Here is a 21586-nt window from a genome sequence, read left to right on the forward strand (position 1 = left end):
GTGACATTCTAGTGAATTACCCATGAAAAATATTTTATGGGGTGCCGCAATCTATTTATTATTGTTGAGGGGTGTTTAAGCCATAAAAGGTTGAGAACCACTGCTCTATACTGTTGCTTAAAGTCTGAAAACCTGCCTCCTTACCCCTTGTAATGGTGGACTAAAGGATTACCGGATTTCAAAATCGCATTAAGAAAATAAAACCAAACTTTATTTTTACTTCTATAAGTTAAAAATGTACAAAAACCTTTCTATTCCCAACTATTTAAAAAAAAATTCACTGCGGGTTTGCAGTCTCTATAGAGGCGTAAGGCCATGTACTTCTCGCCTATTTAAACTACAGAAATGTAAATTTGAAGAGCTGTCGTTTTTTGTTATTTCGGTGTTGGTTTTACTTTTCGCCAAATATAGGACTTATTTCTTGCACGTGCACCCAGCTAGCACTAATATACACGTTGTTCATCAGAAATTCAGGTTTTAACCTAAAATCTGTTTTCGACCAAAGCTTTGCAAGCATTTGCGTCAACGCACGTTTGTTCTCCTATAGACATGCTTAAATATGGCCTATCTGCGATTGCCATCTGATAAAACAGCGGGCACAAGTTCGTGCACTTTTCCATGTATACCAAACAAACTATATGGGTAATAGGCAACACACAATGATATTTCCAACTACCCGTAGGCTCTCAAATACAGAAATGTTCAAAAGAAACGTAGGTTTACTCATCATTTTTAAACCACAAAACTTTAGACGTTTACCTATACCTGTGTCACTTATGTTATTTGAAACAAAGACGCAAATAGTGTGAAAAACAATATAAATGTTTATTCTGCATTAGAACGCAACAATATTTTTCCACGCCTGATGAGAATCACTACACATGCGGGCTGCCAGGGAGTAAAACGACAAAAACTCACAAAATCACTGCAAACGGAAATGCGCAAGTTTCCCGCCGAGCTTCTTGTAACAAACAGAATTCGGTTTCTCTTGCATATTGCTTTGTAGTTATGGTTCAACCTATGCGGAGATCATACGTAATACATTCATTGCAGATTGCGACCTATCTTACGTATTCCGATTTAACAATTCAACTTTTGAAACGACAACCACATATCAACTACAATATCATTTTGACGAAGTTATGTACAGTCAACTGGATTTTAGCATCGTCTAGTTTGCTGTACGAAATATGTAGAAAACATCGCCAAGAACAAGGTACTATATGTAACGCTGGAAGACTTGAGCGGGTAGCATTCCAGTAGTACTACAAAAGCAGTTTAAACTTTTAATCCAGCAATTGATAAAATGAAATCTTGGGACGTTTCAATGAAAGTGAAAAAACAAATAACTCGAGCAAATATAATAGGAAATACAACGTAATAATAAAACTACAACATAAACAGATGAAACTCGCAAAAAAGGTTACAATGTACTTTGGTTGGGCGGGTAAGTCAATCGGTAGGGGTGCTGATCACGCACCCGCCATTGTTGGGAAATAATTCACGTGCGACTTAAATTCGTCTCGCGCGGAGATCAACAAATAAATTATCTTGCGTCGTCCATAAACGAGACCCGGCTGGGGCTACCGGAACGGGGGCGTCCCGTGGGCGAGTGGGGCCGACTTAGGCGTGAAAGTCCCGGTGACGGGAGGCCATGGCGCCGAAGTTCCTGTACCGCTCGTTCCCTAAAATGTATTTAAAAACACAACGTCAAAATTTCGCATTGCAAGTCGTTTTATGCATGTTACTAACAAATCTCATATGAAAGTAACAAACACCAAACTAAAAGATCATCGGAATTAAACATAAAAACATACTTTTATCATACACTGCGGTTATTTACCAAATTCATTTAGGCTTTGAAGTCAGCGTTTCTTGGTCAATGCCTAATTTAAACTGAGTCATCTGCAAAGGGTTACTTAAGTGCACTCAAGTTAGGAGTTTAAAGTAATTACAACCTTTTTGTAAACTAATAAACACTATTTCAGATACGCGGTTAAAAGTATCCAACTGGCTTTGAAAACCACATAAAACATTCACAAAAATGTTGAGGTCACCTTTCGTATCTTTCGTTGGTTAGGTGTCGTTTGGCCACCTCCAATTCAGCGTCCAACTGCGACGCGCGATCGCGCAGTGAGGTCACTTCGCGGTTCATGCTTTGTCTGCGAACAATGGCGTGAATAAATAAGGAAAAAAATGCCTACGTGGCAGGTTTAAAAGTAGCTTAGCGCCAGAAGAGAAAAAGGGAGATTTAACGAGCACGGTCTTATAAAAGTGCCATGTAGGCAGTTACCCCCTGTTGGGCAATTATCCCTGCAAACCTTAACCTTCAGTCTATAAGTCGTGACCTTTGTTCGTGGAAAGGTATTAGGGCATTGCTAAAACCAGTTTAGATTTTACTTGTTTTTTGTTTTGTTTTTGTCCTTCTGCAAACAATGCAACACTACTGCTGCCACTTACGGGTTACTATTGCTTAACAATGCTTTGTGAAACGTCGCTGAATATTGGGTTTTGGTAGTGCTTTATAAGGAATCTGTTTTACATGATATGTCAGTATCCTGATGAAGACGTTCTGTATAGGACGTCGAAACTTCTTCGATTTTATATATTATACTGCTGGATGAGCAACACTCTGTTATATATTATGCCTGGCAGCAATATCTTATTTCATGAGTAGGACTTTGTTCCGAATTCAGCGATTTAATAAACTTTGTTAAAATTGCAGTGTATGCAACATTTGCAACACGAGCACATCTGCATTCAGTATTACAAGGAGCCGCTCGCACGCAACGAAGTTTAAATGACACTTAAAAATAACTAGACAAAGGGTATTGTCAGGTAATAGGTGACCCCCAAACCGAGGTGGTCTTTTTTAGCACTCCTTTTCAATCAAGACATTTTATAGGGCGATACACGCCGATCCAGTCATAATGCTGTGTATCCAAACTTCTTATATTGATCAAAGATATATTATTAATTTCAACTTAATACATATAAAACTAGTTTTTTCCAGCTAATCAATGAATTATTTGATGTGTAAAGTGACTTTGCAGAACAACGGCTAATCTTATATTGATAGATACATGACTTTCTCGAGCCATCAAGACGTGCCAGCACTATAAAGTTGGAAGTGTTTTAGGGCATTTAAGTTCAATTATAAAATTAGGTAAAGTTGGTGTGTCGAAGAAATAGTTTGTTTATATCTATATAATGAGTTATATATTTTCCCCACATGAAAAGGTAGAAAGGCACGCGAGATGGTAAGTAGGCCGCCTGTATCCACAGAAAATCTCGACTCTGTTTGGACTAAATCGGGATGCGCATGCACGAAACAGGACAATTAGAGAAAGTTGGTTAGCGAATGTCCGCTCCGACTTACAACTTGCTCTCGTTCAGGGCGAGCTTGTCTCGTAGCAACTGGCCTTCCGACTTCTGTTCCTGGGCATCCAGCTGAGCCTGAAACTCCTTTTCACGCGCGCCCGCAACCAGGTCTTCGAGATTCTTGTTTCCGACCCGTTCACTCTCCAGGTGCTTGTGGACGATCTCAAGCTCGCGACTCAGGTCCTCCAAACGCGACTGGAGCTGAATGAAGAAGAGGAGGGGATGATAAAGTGTCATTGTTCCCTCTAAGGTCGGCAAGTGCTTCTCGTGAAGCACCATTAGACAATTTGCGCAGAAAAGTTGCGTCCCGCGCGCTTGAATTTCACAAAATTCGAAAATGAAAAAGTCAATCTTTAGAGACAAATATAGCAATAAAGTGTTTAAATATAGCAAAGCATCAAAACAAGAAAAATATATGTGAAATGTGTATTTCTATTTTGCTAAAATTTCGTACTTATTCTACCAACTTAAAAAGACTAACTTAGTCAGAACTCTGATTACTTGGGATTGTCAGTATACTGCTCACTAAAACAATTCGTTACACAGATTAAAATTTTCAAGAAGAACACTGAGTAAACCCGAGGTCTGTGATCAGTCACAACGTTGTACTTGGGTCACGAACCAGAATAATCAGAAAAAAATCAGTGAAAAAACAGTTCCCAAAGTGCACTTAAGTCCAATTGGCAGCAAAAAAAAAGAATTACAACTTTCAACAGTCGATATAAGTGGCGCAATTTCGTTTGACCGGACCCTACATTTTACGTGCACATTTTATTACACGAACCAGAATACTAAGTTCAAGTCGTTAAAGGTAACAGCAAAGAAAAAAACATTAAAAAACAACGCGACTCCTTTTCAACAGGCGAATCGGTGTACTTATTTATGTCATACCGTTTCTTTAACATGTATATTGATTATTCACACGCACCTGTTCAAACTCGACGTTCTTGGAGGCGAGTTGGCGGGCTACCTGCTCCTTGCCCGAGTCCAGCTTGGCGTTGAGTTCCCGCACTGATCCGAGGTCTCCCTGCAGCGAGAATCGTTCGCTCCTCATTCGCTCCAGGTCCGACTCCAGGTTGGCGACGGCCGAGGTGAGGCTTGATATCTGGGCCTCGTACGACTGCTGAGCCTATGTGAGTCATTTTGTGTTTATAACCTTTGCGAGGAAACACAACGAAATTCAATTTACATTAAATGTAAAAAACGTTATAAAATCGCAGGTTTAGACTGTTCGCGTCAATACATTACATATATTAGCACGAATTGACTTTTTCCTGTGACACCCTTCAAATAAACATCTCATTACCGATTTAAGAACGTATAGTTTCGGAAAATATGACAATGATAAAAGCACAGGGTGTTTTTTTCAATGTGAGCAGTAAGTATGTAACTTAAACGATAAGACATTTTCAGCCAATTACAGGTAACTTAAAAGATAAGACATTTTATAGGTCACCATTTATTAGAATAAAGGTCTTATATTGAGTCGACGATACTGCGGGAAACATCTTGCGGAGAGGTGTCGATTTCGGGTAGACCTATATATCTCGGTCGGTGCTAATCAGTCTTTTTTTAAATTAGTTGCAACATCTTAACGAAACTAAACATTTGGCCGTTAAGACAATATGTACAAAATCAGTAAAACTTTAGTCAGTTAACCTTAAACATTAACTGCTTAATGGGGTACGTCTGTGAGTTCATAACGTGAAAGTGTAATTGAGAATGTATGTGTTCGAGGTTAGAAACCAGTTTAATCAAATTATCTAACGATATGGGGTAGATCTTATTTAACGCGTTAACTTTGGCAAATAGCTTTGTTTATAAAATAAATAGTTGCGCCGTGGCAAACTCAACATCGTCATGCGACGACCTAAACGCGCAGTATTTATCTACATAGTAATTCCCTTCGAAGAATAATTTTCTTGACAAGACTCAATTTTTGAGTTTGTAAATTTTGAATAGCTTCGCTAAATACCAGTGTGTATATGATAAAGTCATTAAGCGGTCATGAAATCCTAACTAAATTAACAAAAAAATAGGTTTACTTATAGAAAATTTACAACTTCCCAGATGTACTTGACTTTTGGAATGATAAATTACTTTTTAACAAGGTTGTTTTTTCAGTAGTCAGTATGCTTAGTTGCTTACATAACAGACAAAACGCCGCCTTACGTGCAAATGGTCGGATATTTCGCGCTCCATGGTCGTCAGTCTGTCGGCGAGCCGCTTCCGGTCGTTGTCAGTGGCAACCAGCTCGGAACGCAGCGTTTGTGACTCATCACTCGTGACGCGGTACCTGCTTTCCGCTGAGTCACGCTCTGACGACACCTTGCGATATTGCTCCAGAACGTCCTGCAGTTCACGCTCCTGCGAAAATATAGCGGATGTTGAGCTGTGTAAATCAATAGGGAAGCTCGGAGGTAAAATAATACACGGGACATTAAATCCCGGTAATTGTAGAATTTAAGCATTAAAATTTTTTTTTTATCTTGGTTAAAATAAGTGATGACATATCGGAGTATGAATGACGTCACACATCACATGCGAGTCAGTCAAAGGGTGTAAGATTAAGAATAGAAAAAAATACCAGGTTCGTCAACAGTCTGATGGCGCATTATAGAAAACAGTTTAGTCGAAACGCCTCAAAGCAAAACAAAAAAACATAGTTTCACAAATAACCGTTTAGGTCGGGCAGCAACATGGATATTGAACATGGACAAGAGGCGGCAAAATCGTGATGGCTTTACTTGCAAATTTACCGGACCAATTAGAGCTGGTGTAGCACTTATATTTGCCAAACGTTACACACGGAACAAAAAGTGCCCAAATTTGTTTTATTTGAGCTATGTACGACCACAAAAGTGCCCTAAATAGTTTGCTTTAAGCTATGTGCGAAAAAAGTATTCAAGTTATTGTTATACGAGCATTGTTCTTTTCTTGTATGTGTTTATTTTGTTCTGGTCGTCCATTTGTAGTTTGCCGCCGACAATATAAGTAACACTTTATAACAGTAGTTCTTAACCTTTTTTACCGGATCAATTCGGACTGGTTGCACCATCATAGCCAAATGTTACCTTGGACGACAGCGAGCTGTCCATGGCCGATATTCTGGCAAGTTGGTCCTGGACTTGGTTCTTGAGGTCGTCCTTGTCGCGCATCGCCTCGTCCAACTCGATGTTAAGATCCTGGTTCTCGCGGGTCAAGGTCGAAAGGTCATCCTGTATTCTGCAAACACACGATGTGTGGATAAAATCATAGGCTGGGGTTTTGGAGTAAATCTGTTTTGTTGGCAAATGGCAATAGCTGTTTACTACAAAATACTGATAGTATTGGCATTTTTACCTCGTAGTATCCGGTAATTACATTTAGGACTTTCTTAGTTTTCAAGCAAACAAATCTATACGTAATAGTCACATTTAAGATTGTTTTCTATAAATTTGGCGGCAAATTCAGTGAACTTTGGGCGATTATCGCAATATTGACCATACTTCATCGGGAACACAAAATTAGACCGACAAGGCATCAATATCTAAAGTATAAGAAATAGCCAAATATACAGTAATATCTACAACAGAATAATATATAAATCTGTTGGAATACGTCCTAAATTCATGTTTTGGGGTTAAGTCAAAGGTTGTATAGGTCCGATTCTGACCAATTAGGTCTTATTCCGACAGATTTAGGACTTGATTTAGACGTTATTACGACTATTAGGTAGTAGTCCTATTTTGGCCTTACTCTGAAGTCCGAACTGTGTTTAACTTAGTTGAAGTTTTTCTTATTTAGGTCTTGGGACTGGAGTCCATTTCATCATAGAAGTTATAAAAAATAATTGGCGATTATACCTCCTGTTCTCCCTCCCTGACGATTCCTTTGCCCTCGTAACTTCGGAAAGGTCGCTCTGGGTCGATTCGAGCTGACGTCGAAGACTTCGAACTTCCCGCTCCGAGCTCGCCAAGTCGTCTCCAGCGCGATCCAGCTTCGCCTGAAGCAAGGTTTACTCTCGGTAAAATTCCAAGCAGGGGCAATAGCACAGACACCGGAATTAAAACTAGAGTCCAATGGCGTAAAATGGGCTGCCGGTAGGAAAACTTCGAAAGCTACACTAATTGGTCTATTGTTTTTGCCTAAACCCGCTAAATAGTATTTCTATTTATCGCATAACACGGTTAAAGCTAGGGCTTAGGAAATATGTAATACTTGCTAACAATCAATAGTTTCAGAACAAGCAGCACTTTGAGAAAAAATACATACACGCCTAAACGAACACATGTCCAACCGCATATTTAAATGCAATTAAGTTTGTCTAAAGCATGCTGTCGTTATACATTACTGTTTGAACAAAAACGCTGCGAAACATTCCAAAACCTTCTTTATTTGTAACCTGGTTGGTCTACCGCACAATAAACACCGACACCCATCGACTATAAAACCGTAGCGCTTCTCGTTTTTAAATTAACACTTCCGATTCTTTGGCAGCCACAGCAACCCACCTCCAGGTCTCCTAGGGTGATCCTCATGTCGGAGAGATCGCGCTCCCTCCTGCTCAGTTGCTCCTCCAGGGCGGCAGCTCGCTCCGTCCTCTCGTCGAGCGCGGCCTGGAGGCAGTCCTTCTCCCGATCCAGGGCGGTTGTGGTGGCCCTCAGTGCCGCCGAGTCCTCCGTCTGCTTTTGGGACACATCCACCAGCTCGCTCACTCGGCTCTAGTAAAAGAGGAATCGCAAAAAAAATTGTGTATTTATTTTAAGCTTGTTAGCAAACTTTTTACCTAATCTGAACTGATTTCGTGTGTTTTTGTCTTTTTAATGGATTTTATTATTACTTTGTTATGTACACCGAAAGCCATCGCAGACTCACCGAATCTGTCGATCAACGATGTAAGATTTGTTATGTATACGGCAATATAGGCGAAATATATAATATGTTCCTTTACAAAAAATGTCTGATCCTGGTATCACTCGGGTTTTTAAACTTTTTTTTATTTTTTTGAGCAAGGGTGTTGATTGTTTACTTAACTTGATCTTAAATAAGTGCTCTATTTGTTTCTTGCTCTTATGTGGTTCAGTTTACGTGTTGGTTAACAGAAAAAACGCTATTTATGTCTGAAAATCATTTAAGCTCACTTATCCGATAAAAAATGACGACAAGATGAACTTAAAACAGTCAAAGGGTATTTTTTCCAAGTTATTAGGCACAATTTGCTTTTGCGGTAAGTAGTTAAATAGTTTTTATAAATTGGATCGCCAAAACGGCTGCAATTCCTATATTAATTTGGCATCAGATTGGCACTGAAACCACTTGTATCGGATGAGTACCGATAATATCACTTGGTCGGCTATCCGCTCTATTTCAATATCGGACATTCCTAGATTGATTGGGATAAGGATTACGGCTGTATCATAAAACCTTGGCATAAAACAAACCTCTAGCTGTCTGACTCGATCCTCGGCCAGGGCGAGGTCGGTCGATTTCCTTGTCAAGTTCCGTTGCGTGTTGTCGAGAGACGCCTCGACCTGCGACTTCAGCACCCTGCAAAACGACAAGGAGAGAGTTTGAGTTTCAACAGCTGTATGCGTTGTTGGCAAAACGAGGGAGCCGCACAAGTCTTGGCGAACGCTCAAAGCTTAGGCAAGCACATATTTAAATAAGATTAGACTTTGTGCGTAAAATATGGGGCAAGAATTAGTGTCGCACCTTAGATAGGGGTTCCTTGCTGCGGTTGCTGTTAAGCTTACTGACAAAAGTATATTATTTTAGCCGTTTTATATAGGGGTTTTTACATGGCCAAACAAACAGTCTATGGAAACGCATGACTGGAATTAAGTGTGAGCGCCAGGTCTTGAATGGCAGTGTTTGCGGGGTAATATTTTTAGTTTGAATAACTATTTCGTATTCTCTATTGTTTACGCTGCTCACTTGACGTCATCCAGCTCCGTCCTGGTTGCATCATAGTCATCTTCGGCCTGTTGGATTTTTAACCTCAGCACTTTGATGTCGTCTTCTTGCGACAAGTTGATGTCCTTCAGTGTGTCAACGCGGCTCTGTACAGTGTACAAGTCAGGAAAATCAATAAGCCGGGGTGATTTTATGACTCCACCTTTCAGCTTAAGCGTGAAGCCCGTTCTTTGTATGACTGTCATAACAAGTGTGTTGGACAAAAAAGGAGAGTGACTGACTTACTAACTGTGACCACGTAAAGCAGAGGTTGGAAAAAGCGCAAAGTAAACGTTCTAAGTTTGGTATTTTTTTTAGCATAAATGTTATCAATAAAGTGACAACAATTAAACTAACGTTTACATCCCTGACTCAGGTATTTTCAGATCAAAAATACTGATGTCAGTGTGGATGGGTTTACCTGTAAATCGACCTTCTCCTGACCAAGCGCGTGCGCTCTGTTCTCCAGGTCCTCCGCCCGCTGCTCAAGACGGGATCGCTCCGATATGGATTGCTCTTGCTGGATCTGAGGAGTTTTGCATTCGCATGAAACAATGGTCTATTTTTTCATCAAATTTATTTGATGAAAACGGGTAATCGTTGGCCTTAGAATAGGGAACGCATCACGAAAGACTTCGAAGTTTCATATTATACTCCTTTATAACTGTAAAATCTAGACATTGTGAGAGCAATAAACATGGGTAACAGTTAAAAAAAAAACGATGACATGGTGACAGTGCAATTTATTTCACACAGTTTCACTAAATAAAACCAAGTTTCAAGAAACCTAACGCCCTCTGTAGGCCTGTAGTTTTAGCCGTCCAAACCGAAAAGTTATTGCAGACTTTGGTTTAGATTACTAACTATGAGGCACAACCAAACACAAGGTCTTCATCCCTGAATATGTCAAACAAGCGTGTTCCTTCTACCTTCAGCCTTTCGCGCAAGCTGTCCCGTTCAGTTGTCATGCGGCGCAGGTCGGCAATGGCGGTGTCACGTTCGTTCTCGACGCGTCGCAGGATCGCTTGCGCGGTGAGCGACGCCTTTGGCGACTTGGGTGAGCGTACGTACTCGCGCCGCATGCGCTGCAGCTCCTCGTTGCTCTGCGAAAAACGGCGCGTTTTACGTTATAGAGGTTATAGCAGTGGTTCTCAACCGGAGTGGGGTGCCCTTTATAATGCTCAAGGGTGCCGCGAAATATTTGAGAATTTTTAAGAATCTGATTTTTGCTCAACTGTTACAACTTTTTGTATAAGATTAGAGTGAAATAAAACCAATTATAACTTCCTACGTTGTGAGTTGATGTGTGTTTTTCCAGTTCCGTTTATTGTGACATTCTAGTGATTTACCTACCAAAAAATATTGCATGGGTGCCGCAATCTATTTATTATTTCTGAGGGGTGCCGCAAGCCATAAACGGTTAAGTACCACTGGGTTATAGACATGTTGCAAACTTGTGCGAAATTACGAGCATAATTACATAAAGCCGAATGGTGCAAAATGTTTCCAATAAATTTTATTATATGGGGCTTTTTTTAGAAATAGGAAACAGGGAAATTAGAAGCGACAAGTTATCCGCTGCAATCGCAAACTGAAATATTCGTTATGAATTACGATACATATCAATAATAAATGGTATTTTCAAGTTATTTGTAAGCCTAGAATTGGTGCTAAAACATGATAACAGGTGGAAAAGCGAGTAGACAGTGCTTTCAAAGCAGCTGTGTAAATTGACGACGGGGGAAACTATTGTTAAGAGTTCAGGGCAAATACTTTTAATGATAATGTAAACTACGTAAAGATTCCAGTCGTTCGACATTTGCGTTTAAATACCTTGAAAGCCAATAGTAACAAATGTTAGAACAAATTTAAAAGCCTGCCTAATAAAGTAAATAGTCAAATGAGTAGCATTTTATTGAAAATTGTCGTCTATAACCAGCATCGGTTTTCACAGTATTAATATATGTGTAAGCAGTTTCGCAACTAGCGTACCGGATTTTTCTACAAGCTCCAAATCCCGGATACGAACCAGGACTTTCAAGTGTCCCAGATTAAATCAAAAAGTTTGTTTGATAACCTATGCGCCAGAAAACCAAGCCGATTGCTGCGGTGAGAAAAGGAGTATTAAGTAGATAGACAAGCGTGTCTGCTCTCTCGAACCAACCTGTTCGTACAGCACGTTGGTCTTGTCCCGCTCCTGTGTGAGCACCTTCACGTTGGCCTGGATCTCGGCCATGTGGCGCTCGAACTTGCCCAGCATGGTTTGCAGCTCATCGCGTTCGCGCATCAAGCGCTGGTACGAATCCTGGCTCACGTCGCCGCCCTGTCCAATTGAGAATAGGACATTTTTATTGAAGTTTTTTAGGTTATGTAAACTCTTCGAATAAACTGTTGCTACCCGGTAATGTATTTGTTATAAAATTGTTGGTCCGATGATTTTATAATTGTAAGCTCTTCATCATTTTTGTAGGCGGCGAGAGAGGCAGGCTATACATTCAACATCAAAATATTCATTTTGGTTAATTCCTAGTTCTTAACTAAAAAAGCACACTCTTGGTCTGGTTACATATTTTACTTAAGAAAACAAAATTGGCTCCGAAATGCAACGTCTCAAACGAACGCACTATGCTCCTTTGCAGGTGTTGCATAATTCGACTGAACTTGTAAAGATATATAAACAAATCCGAGCAAAGCGTTAATTTGAGCGGTGTTGCTTTTTTTTCTGGTTTTAAAAAGTTTCCTCGACCAGACGCTGGCTATTTACTCAATACGCGGTTAAATGCGGATGTTGAGCTTGCAGCCCAATGCGAACTGTAAGTGTGATAAGTATTGTGATATCAGCTTTTCAAATCCAACCGGCTAAATCAAATGAAACCTATATCGTGTACAAATAGTATATCCCAGGTTGGCTGCGCAAATAGCTACGTTCATAAGGTCCTCACTTAGGAATCCCAGCAACTTATGGCTAACTTAAATTAATTTAAACATCAACTATATATATTATACAAGTTTCAACATTACGATAATCGAATAAGATTAGTGGTGCCAAACAAGTCAAATAAATAATGACTTGATCACGTGAGTAAACAGACTGAGCTTAATTTTATTTGAATTAAAGCTCGGGAAAATGATAGATTGCTGTTGCTGATTGTGTTAAATTACAAGACTTTGATGTTAGTAATTAACCTTCAAAATAAGTTGAAATAGAGAAATTTAAATTTGTCAATAGGTGAAATAAGAAAAAAAAGGAAAATGACATAGATGACAACAGACATACATACAAATACAGGCAACAGATTGCAAACGTTAAACAAATAGTGCATTTGATGCAAAACACACTCACGTCATGCACATGACAAATCAACGCGTCACACAAGAGTGGATGCCAAATAACCAAGAAAAGATGACGTCACAATTACGAAAACGTCACGTCGACTGCGTGAGAAAAGTCATCGCAAAATGAAGGTATGATTGGACGGCCACAGCAGAAAGCGCAACAAGGCGCCTCTCGCATGCCCTACCCCACCGATCGCGTGGCCGCCAAGTGGCTGGTGCCGAGCGCTCGTTTCCCCCGCGTGATGGCACTCAAGAGCCTGTGTTCCCGCTTGAAGTGATCGCGTTCGTTTTCAGCTTCGCGCAAGCGGACCATCACCTGTTTTTGCTTTTGCTGGTCGTCGTCGGACTGCTGGGTTCGCGCCAGACAAACGATGAGTTAGTTTTAGTGACCTCGTTTAGAGCTATACGAACGGCCTTTCCCAACAATTTAAAAAAAACATCGTCATGCTCATAACCAAATTGCTTTAAGACAATTTTTCCTGATTTTCAAAGTTTTTGCTTAAGTCACTTGTTGACCATCCCCATCTAAGAAAAAATGCTTAGGTTTAGGCCATTTTCCATGCGCATGTGCAAAAAATGACTAGGCACTTTTTCATGAATGGGGATGGTAACAAGGAGTGATTTAAGCAAAAACTTTGAAAAAAATGGCAATTTGGTTATGAGCGTGACGCCCTTTTATGTTGTTTACAAAGAGTATAATGCCAAAAAAAATTATTCCTATGTATTTTTATGAAAAAATATAAGGTTAGTGGACGTAAAACAAAATCCAACCAATTACCAAAATTTCATTTCGGCCCTAGCCACTATTGAAAACTGGAAGCGAACGTTACCTTCTTTGTGGGCGTGGTTCGGGCGGGACTCCTAGACCTGGGACTGCTCGTTCTGCTTGCTCGCGCTTTGTTTTCCTGCGAGCGAACAACAGTTGAACAGCGTGTGAGTATTTTCTCAAGCAGCAAAAAACAATTAAGATATCGCGTGACAAATGAGAGTCGTTGTTCCAACACGCCGCCTTCCCATGACTAACACATCGAAATATGTTGTATCTTGATGGAATGCTATCAATGTTCGTGATTAAGTCATTATATCAGCGTTACGTAATATTGAAGGAGAAGTGTACGATGCATGGAATTAGGATCATGTTTTACCAATTATATCTTATTTCATTTCAACTGTTTGAAATTCCTAATCAGATCAAACATGTCACTTTACTCAAGGGCCCAGAAATTTTTACTTAAAATATGTACAAAATTCAAAAGATTGGCAAAAAAATAAACGGTGCGTAAAAACAGAAGCCGACTACTTTAGAAAAGATCAGAAAAATTGGCTAAGAAGTTAAAACAAATTACTGGAAAAAAACACTGGCAGTCAATGTAACCTGATGGGTAAAACCAAGGATTTCAATTACAACGAAGGGTCAGATTATTAGCTTTGGAATAACTTTATAAGACTGTCCCCAATGGCAAAATCAAACTATCCAACAAACTGACCCTGATCATGTTCTGCAGGTTGTCGCACTCGCTTCTGTAATAGTCGCGTTCCTGCTCCAGAGTTCGCACGAAGGAATCGAGCTTGCTGGGAGACTTGTCACGTTTGCGGGCTCGCGAAGGGCTCGTGCGATATTGCTCCAACTCGAGAACAAGGCTCTTTTCTACAAGAGACGTTAAAACGTTAAAAAATGGAACAGTCCGCCAGCTGGAGATTTTGCGTATGTGCTTCACAATCGCTGTATGCTGTATTGAAAATTTGCGGACGTCCGAGTAAGATAATTTATATTTTAAAGTGCATACCTCTTTGACACGCAAAATTAGTTCGGTTCGTAGTCAATTTTAAACCGTTCGCAATGATGCGCTTAAAATTAGGTTTAAAGTAACAGATTTTTTGTTTTAAGTGGCAATTTGGCAACGTCCAAACATATAGTTCATGTCTAATACAATTATTTTTATACCCAGTAAACAACTACGATATTAATATTGTTAGAAGTTTACCAAACGTAAGTCATTTTTAGTTTCTTTTGTAACTTGTTTACCCGTCAGTACTTTTGGCATAACTGCCTATGTAAAATACTGACAAAAAAAAGTAATAAGTAATCAACACTTCCAATAATTTCGTTATTGTTTTTACGCTTGTCTACCTATTTTGAAAAAAAACTTATTCCGAAAACGAAGGCAAACCGAAAGCAATCGCCAGCCATGCAATCACCTTTGGCTGAGAGCGACTGAACTCTGTCGCCGAGCAGTCGCTTGTCGGCTTGTACTTTGTCGAGAAGGTCGTTAAGTCGCTGGATGTCGAGCTTGCTTCCCTCCAGCTCGCCTCGCAACTCGCTGTTCTCCGCCATCAGACGATCCCGAGCCTGCAACACCAACGAATTTTTACTGAACAGCGGAATAAGAGATGGCCCGGGAAGATTTATTTGGCTTCCGCGTACTTGAGGCGACGATACGAGTTTTTGGTATTTTATGGTAACTGTACGGAAAAAGGTTATAAACACCCAACTTACAAAAAGCGATTTTTACATATTGCTCGGTCATCTTGTGTATTAGGGACGCTGCAAGAGCACAGGCTTGCCTTTTTTACGTTTATAAAAGTATTTGTCAGGGTTGCAACACATTTTATGAAATCAGTTGAAAGACTTTTATAGGAAAAATTATAGGTTTTTAAAGACCTAAAATTGGATCGTTAAGACAATGACAAATAGCTAAAAAAGTTCTCTATTCTAGCACTTTCAAAGCACATAAATTAGGTTGAACAAAAGATAAATTCGAAGACAGTTCCATGACTTCTCAATACGCAAATTGATTCAAATACAAAAGATTTTCCAAACACAGAGAGTTGGTGGCATTGTCCTGTTTACACACGTAGATTAAGGCGGCACATGTAGATTTTATTCGTGACTAACCAGATAATCGCGACAACTCGTCGTTTTAATACACGTCGTAAGTGATTCTTGAGCAAACGGAGTTCACAAAACAACGAAACAGTATAAACGTTGTCATTTCTGTTTGAAATATGGCATTAAAGGCTTTCACAATTTTCAACACTTCTCCATTGCATTTTTTTCATGTTAAAAGTTACATTTACGACATCAAATTCCATCTGTTAAAACACAGTTTGAGATGGGGACACAAACGTCATGAATAGTAAACGAAATATAGCTCGGTTAAAAAGTTTTCGCATAAGGGAAAATTTAGCAACTGATTTACCGTGTGAGCATCGACCAGTTTGGACTCCACACCTTCGCCTTGTCGTTGAGAATGCCTTAGCTCCAACTGGGCTTCGTGGATTTCGCGATCGGCAGCTACAACTGCGTCCTGGGTGCAAATTGAAGTTTACTTCAAGTGCCATGAATTTAAAAGGTGGTTTAACTGTTTTTAAAACAGGTCAGCTGTTTGACATTACAATTTTTGGCGATATTACAGACAAAGTTTTTATCTTAAAATCTCCACCCATATACAAACTAAAATGTAGGCCATATGCATGCATTGTTGAAAACCCAAGTTCACCATAAAGTGTAGATCTGCGATACGTACGTTTCACCTATGGTTTTATCTGACATTGTAGAATATATCGATTTTATGTGATTTAAAAAAAGGTTTTCTTACGAATAGCAACAAATTAATGATTTACCAAAATATATTACCTTACTCTTACCAAAACGAAAGGTGTTATAGGTTGAAAACATGTTACCTTCGCATTAAAATGACAACCCAAGCTTTTACAGTTAACTAGGGGTTGCCAATACCATGATAAACGCCATTCCAAACATGCACCAGTCCTAAAATTTACAATTTAATCACGATGATGATTATTTATCTCTGTTTCGATCATTACTTTTCGTTCATTCAGATTGTGCACCAAAGTTATAGTTTCGATATAGTTTTGTCAACCGACCAGTGACACCAACTGAAATTCAGTTCGGCGAAAAAATTACCCACATACTTCCTTTCGCCAATTACCTGTTTTTCCTGTTCCAGCTGCTGAGCGAGCCGATCAATGTCGCGCAGCTCGGCGTGGAGTCGGTCAACCTCCCGGTTGAGGCGCTGCGTCTCGGCCACCGCCGTGCCCTTTCCATCCTCCAACTCCCGGATGCGCTCCTCCAGTTCTTGGTTGGTCTGTTGGAGGTAGTCCACCTGGAGGACGAGTTCACGGGTTTAGGGAAGAATGAGACCAAAATAAATTATTCAGCACGGGCATAGTCAAGTTTAGGTACGGAGGTAAAGAAAGCGCAATAGTGACCACGAATAAAATATTGGATTACAGCGGTCCGTAAAATGACTAAAATGGATTTCATTGTAGAAGACGGTGGAGTGATAGCTTTTATTGTGTTCGCTTTCATTGGAAACCTTTGTCGTGTTTTACGAGTTACCAGGGGTGATACCAAAGCGAACAGATTACAATTAACCGTGGTATTTTTGTCCAATGCTCATCAACTGTATGTTCTTTTTACTACACTATTGAAGTACAGAATTAAGTTAAATATTTCTTGCAACTGGAAGCTTGTTCTAACTCTAACATCAGGTTTAATATAGTGTCTGGGGTTGTGGCATGAACATACAAAAATGCAGCTTGCGAGAAGTTTTAGTGGCTTGCGCTGGATATGCCCCGTATAAATTATATATGACCTAATATTATATTAGGCATACACAATGTTTAAAACAAAGGTAATTTGATATTCATTTCTACCGCGAAGGTCGGTCAAACCAGGCATATTTTATAGGCTATCAAGCTACTGAAATTCATCGCAAATTCAGTAATTTTGAAAAACATGAAATAAGCACATTCGGGGGTTGTTTTGGAAGTTACAAGAGACATAATATGTTAAATTTACACGAAAACAGCACCAGTCACCTGCAAGTTGAGGTGGGAAATGAGTCTTTCGTTGCTTCGGTTTTTCGCTTCCAAGGAAACGACGTCATGGGGTCTACCGCCCTCTAGCGAGCGGTTGAGTCGGTCAATTTCACGATCTCTCCCTTCCACCTGAACAACAGAAATGTCACAGACACGGGCCATTGCAGACTACAGTGAACTAGAGTTAGTTTTTAACTTAGTGATCAAGAGTTCGCTGTGACACATGCTTCCCATGTTTGAGTATTAAATAAACTTGGGGAGTAATGAAGGCGATTCAATTGGGCCCTATTGATTTTTGTTTTAAACTATTAGAATAACGATAACTAAGTAAAAATTACAAATTGAATTTGCTTTTTATATACTGTAAATCTGTAATGCATGTGAGCGAAAATCTGTATCAAGACTATAAGTTAGTATGTTTGTTTGTAATGTGCTTACTTACGTTTTGGTTCTCACAATATAATAACCGTGTTTCTATTTCAATAGTGATTTATAACATTTCTATTGAAATACACTGCTGTAATGATGTAATATCTATTGCGACTAATTACATGCGTATATTGATGCAAATAATACTTCAAACAATTAGGTATTTGCTTAAAATTAGTTTACAAACACTATTTCCAAACCTAAACTGTAAACCTACGACAAACTACAGTCATTGAATATAAAGATTTAGGCTGGTCATTTCGAATATGAAACCTCACTTAAAAATATATTTATCTACCAGATCGTTGTGGGAGGAGAAAATTTCAAAATAGATTTAGTTAACTGGCAAATACACGATCTTAAAGGCAATATTTGAAATATATCCGTTTCAATATAAGCGGGCTGATATTTTTGAGAGAAAACCAGTGATCGAACCACGCATAAGTGGAGTTTGTGTTTTTGCTTAACTCAAAGCCCCCTTAAAAAGAGTAAATCGGTATTGTCGAGGACCAAACGGCAATGGACTCCAAGGGTGCTTAGCCGCGTGACGGAGAAACAGCGCTTATTAGACGCAACAAACAATCGAGGTAAAATTTACTTGTAAAGCTATTGTTTTCAAGTTGAAATGTTAACAGTCGAAGTTATGCGATTTATCTACCTTTAAAATGAGGAATGCGCTTAAAAAATTGGCGTAAAATCGGAAATTATAAAATCTAGGGTAAGAATAAGACAACAATTTTTAGTTTGGCTGTCCTGCGTAAATCGCCACCAATCACTCCACAGCTTAAGTTTCTTTACAACTGCTAAAAAGTTGACAGCAACTAACAACATTGTCGACTTAACACTAAGTCTAAAACAAGCGCGTTGTGGGGGAGGCATATTCTTGTACTGACATGAATAACTAAACATTTGCATTTCGTCTCACCCGTGGACTGGTTGTAGAAGGCTTGTTTCGACGTCGATAAGACGACATTGTTACGTATCAGAAATCAGCCCTAGAGTATGAATTAGCTTTTCGTATCTGTATGACGAAACATGGTTTGCACAGCCACAGATTAGTTCCAAAGATGAGATACTCCGACGACGTAAGTTTGTCAAAAAAGCTTTCTAGGTTTTTAATTAAAAAAAACTTTCCCTGACCAATAATTCACTACTCTGTTCAACTTCTAGAATGTTTCGGCCGGTTTTGTCCCTTTAACAATAAACCTAACTTTGACTGACTACATCGTTAACTTGGATTAGCAATGCTTTGGTAAGAAAATAAACCAAGCTATTTACTAACTAACTATTACTGCTTGTAATATAACACTTTGAAATTACACCTAGGCGTATTGCTCAATGCCAACCAAATCATGCACACGTCTATGTGGACAAGAGGACAAAAACTGTCCTCGACAATCAAATACTCACAACGATCGTTTATTGATGCACACACGCTCGTTGACCGCTGTAAACTAGGAATTGTTCAAATTGCCAACGGAAAAAAGCCGGTTGGAAACTTGGTAAGTAGCGAGCAGGGCCGAACTAAAGACTGTGTCCTAACACGCCTGCAAGTAAGGCCATAACTATCCGCCTCCGACAACAATTGCTACACGCGTTCGCCGACGGAACATTGAATTGACGAGCCGTTTGAGCGTTGTTCCTTTATTTTCGGTCAGCGCTGGGCAAACAGACGGCGAATTTATTATCGGTGGTCGACGCTTTGAGAGAGCGAGACGCCTACTATGCGAATCAGCTGATGCGTTTTTTGAATCGGTTGCCACGGCGTCACGCTCGCTCGCCATTGGTCGGCGCTCAACCAATGGCGAGTGCGCCGTTCTCGATCGAGCGAGGAGCGCAGGGGATAATGGCGTTAAGTCGGGGTCAGAGACAAAAGCTTTGGTCGAGTAATTCGACGACATACTTAAGTGTTGTTTAGTGACGAAAGCGAACTGCCTTTCGCCTTGTGCACACACACTGGCTTTCTGGCTGGGACAAAACGGCTCCTGTGTGTTTAAGAGTGAATGTTTCACCAAAATGCGAATTTTTGGTATTCGACAAACATACCGTAACGAACCTGATAACAGAAAACAAAAAGGGACGCGTAGAAAACGAGTCATTTTTGAACATTAAAAAGAAACAAATCGACTTTCTACGACTGGGCATAAAGACACACTGTTAAATTTACATGTTTCGAATCCAATTCCGATGAAGGTAAACACAACAAATAAATGTGAAAACGTGTCGACACGTATTAGCGTTAAGTCGATAGTTAATAACAATGCAATCTTGCAGGCTGTTCCACTTGATGTGTAGCCAAGTAAAAAAATAATAAAAAGTTAGATGATGTGCACTAACAAGAAAGAGATTCGAATAGGAGTGAAGACAAATTTTACTTTAAACATTTTTTTTTACCTAATGTGCTGGTCAATAAATATTTTACTTGGTACACAATAGGCAAAGTAGTGCTAGGATAAATATTGTCATGCATCAGGGCGAATTATTTCGACCCGAAAACTAGTTGGCAACTGCACTGAATAAACATATTTATACAAAAAAATCCCAGACCAGGCTTTCATAATGGGAAATTTTGTGTTCTAATTCTTAACATAAATAAAACAGTCGGAAGTTCAATTAAAAAAAGTTTTTTAAAAAAAACTTAATTGTAATAAAATGCCGCCAACCATAGCAAATTTCATAAGCCACACAGCAAATGATTCTATATGGATTTGGTCACAAGAAATTTAAAAATGAAAGAAATATATGTATCTTAGTGTTAAATTCTGCGTAAGCTAAATATTGCACAAATTACAGAATAAAGTCTGCTTTGTAAGCCATCTCTCTCCGAAGTCTTTCAAAAACAAATCAACCATGCGAATAGCAATCCAAAGGTATTTACAGCGAAAACATAAACACGATGGAAAAACAATGGTTTTACAAACAAAACAAAACAACGGTACCGATGTCGCATAGAAGAGCATTTGAATACGATATCCTAGCACGGTTAAAGACGTTGCGGTCCAAAGAACATCGAAAAAAATTCGGACGCGACAGCTGTCACCTTTCGTTGTTGCGAGAAAAACAGTAGGCACGCCTTTGTTGGGGCGGGGAGGCAGAGTAAACCGGGACGACGCGAGACGACGACTTGCGCATACCCGAGCCCATTCGCCGTTCGTCGTCGGAGGGCAGTGATACGGGCATGGTGTGCCACGCCTGTGTGCCAGTACCCCCTGCTCGCTCCCCCTCCTTCCACAGAAAGCGGTGACGCGAATGAGCCGCGGCGCTGCATTTACTCTTATCCGAATCAAACGACTCGCCAAAGGCGCGCCCTGCAGCCGTCGGTCTACCGCTCGCCGCACCGCTCTTCAGGTTGTTGCTGCGCCAGGTGTAGCGGCTGGCGAAAAACGGCGAACGCTGGCGTGCGTTTTGCAATTTGGGCGCAGCAGACGCCAAACCAAGTTTCGGCGCGACGTCGAGCGGTGAAAGTTCGATCACCTCGCAATCGTCTTCTATTTTCGGCGACGGCGGACGCGGCGTTTTCGACGTGCTCGAAGTCTTCCACACGTACTGGCGGGATGGGGCGTGTCGGCCGGCAGAGGAGCCGGATTCGGAACGCGGCGGGCTCACTGTAGGGACGCGATCTTCTGCAATTTCTTCCTTTTCCGCTTCCTGGCCGACCGGA

The 21586-nt window shown here is 40.1% G+C and overlaps 1 protein-coding gene across 2 annotated transcripts in view; it reads right to left on the reverse strand.

Annotated features, from left to right (window-relative positions):
- Window positions 1–835: 835 nt before the first annotated feature.
- Window positions 836–21586, reverse strand: part of LOC146160789 (centrosomal protein of 135 kDa-like) — a 29605-nt gene continuing 8854 nt past the window's right edge. Inside the window, exons 1-20 of one of the 2 annotated variants that reach the window (XM_083386120.1) lie at window positions 18851–19357; window positions 17497–17625; window positions 16605–16778; window positions 15852–15959; window positions 14851–15001; window positions 14139–14299; window positions 13482–13556; window positions 11480–11638; window positions 10245–10418; window positions 9737–9841; window positions 9298–9422; window positions 8805–8910; window positions 7875–8084; window positions 7227–7366; window positions 6456–6606; window positions 5554–5748; window positions 4310–4510; window positions 3380–3582; window positions 2058–2162; window positions 836–1685 (exon numbers count right to left, since the gene is read on the reverse strand). In XM_083386120.1, the coding sequence (XP_083242246.1) occupies window positions 1547–1685; window positions 2058–2162; window positions 3380–3582; window positions 4310–4510; window positions 5554–5748; window positions 6456–6606; window positions 7227–7366; window positions 7875–8084; window positions 8805–8910; window positions 9298–9422; window positions 9737–9841; window positions 10245–10418; window positions 11480–11638; window positions 13482–13556; window positions 14139–14299; window positions 14851–15001; window positions 15852–15959; window positions 16605–16778; window positions 17497–17625; window positions 18851–18898 (2859 nt within the window). In that variant the 5' untranslated portion in view covers window positions 18899–19357 and the 3' untranslated portion in view covers window positions 836–1546. Of the gene's footprint in view, window positions 1686–2057; window positions 2163–3379; window positions 3583–4309; window positions 4511–5553; window positions 5749–6455; window positions 6607–7226; window positions 7367–7874; window positions 8085–8804; window positions 8911–9297; window positions 9423–9736; window positions 9842–10244; window positions 10419–11479; window positions 11639–13481; window positions 13557–14138; window positions 14300–14850; window positions 15002–15851; window positions 15960–16604; window positions 16779–17496; window positions 17626–18850; window positions 19358–21586 lie in introns of those variants that run through there. The other variant, XM_083386119.1, reaches the window with a different exon arrangement.

The sequence above is a fragment of the Ascidiella aspersa genome, chromosome 3 (assembly GCF_963924565.1).
Source record: "Ascidiella aspersa chromosome 3, kaAscAspe10.2, whole genome shotgun sequence".
Lineage (NCBI taxonomy): Eukaryota > Metazoa > Chordata > Ascidiacea > Phlebobranchia > Ascidiidae > Ascidiella > Ascidiella aspersa.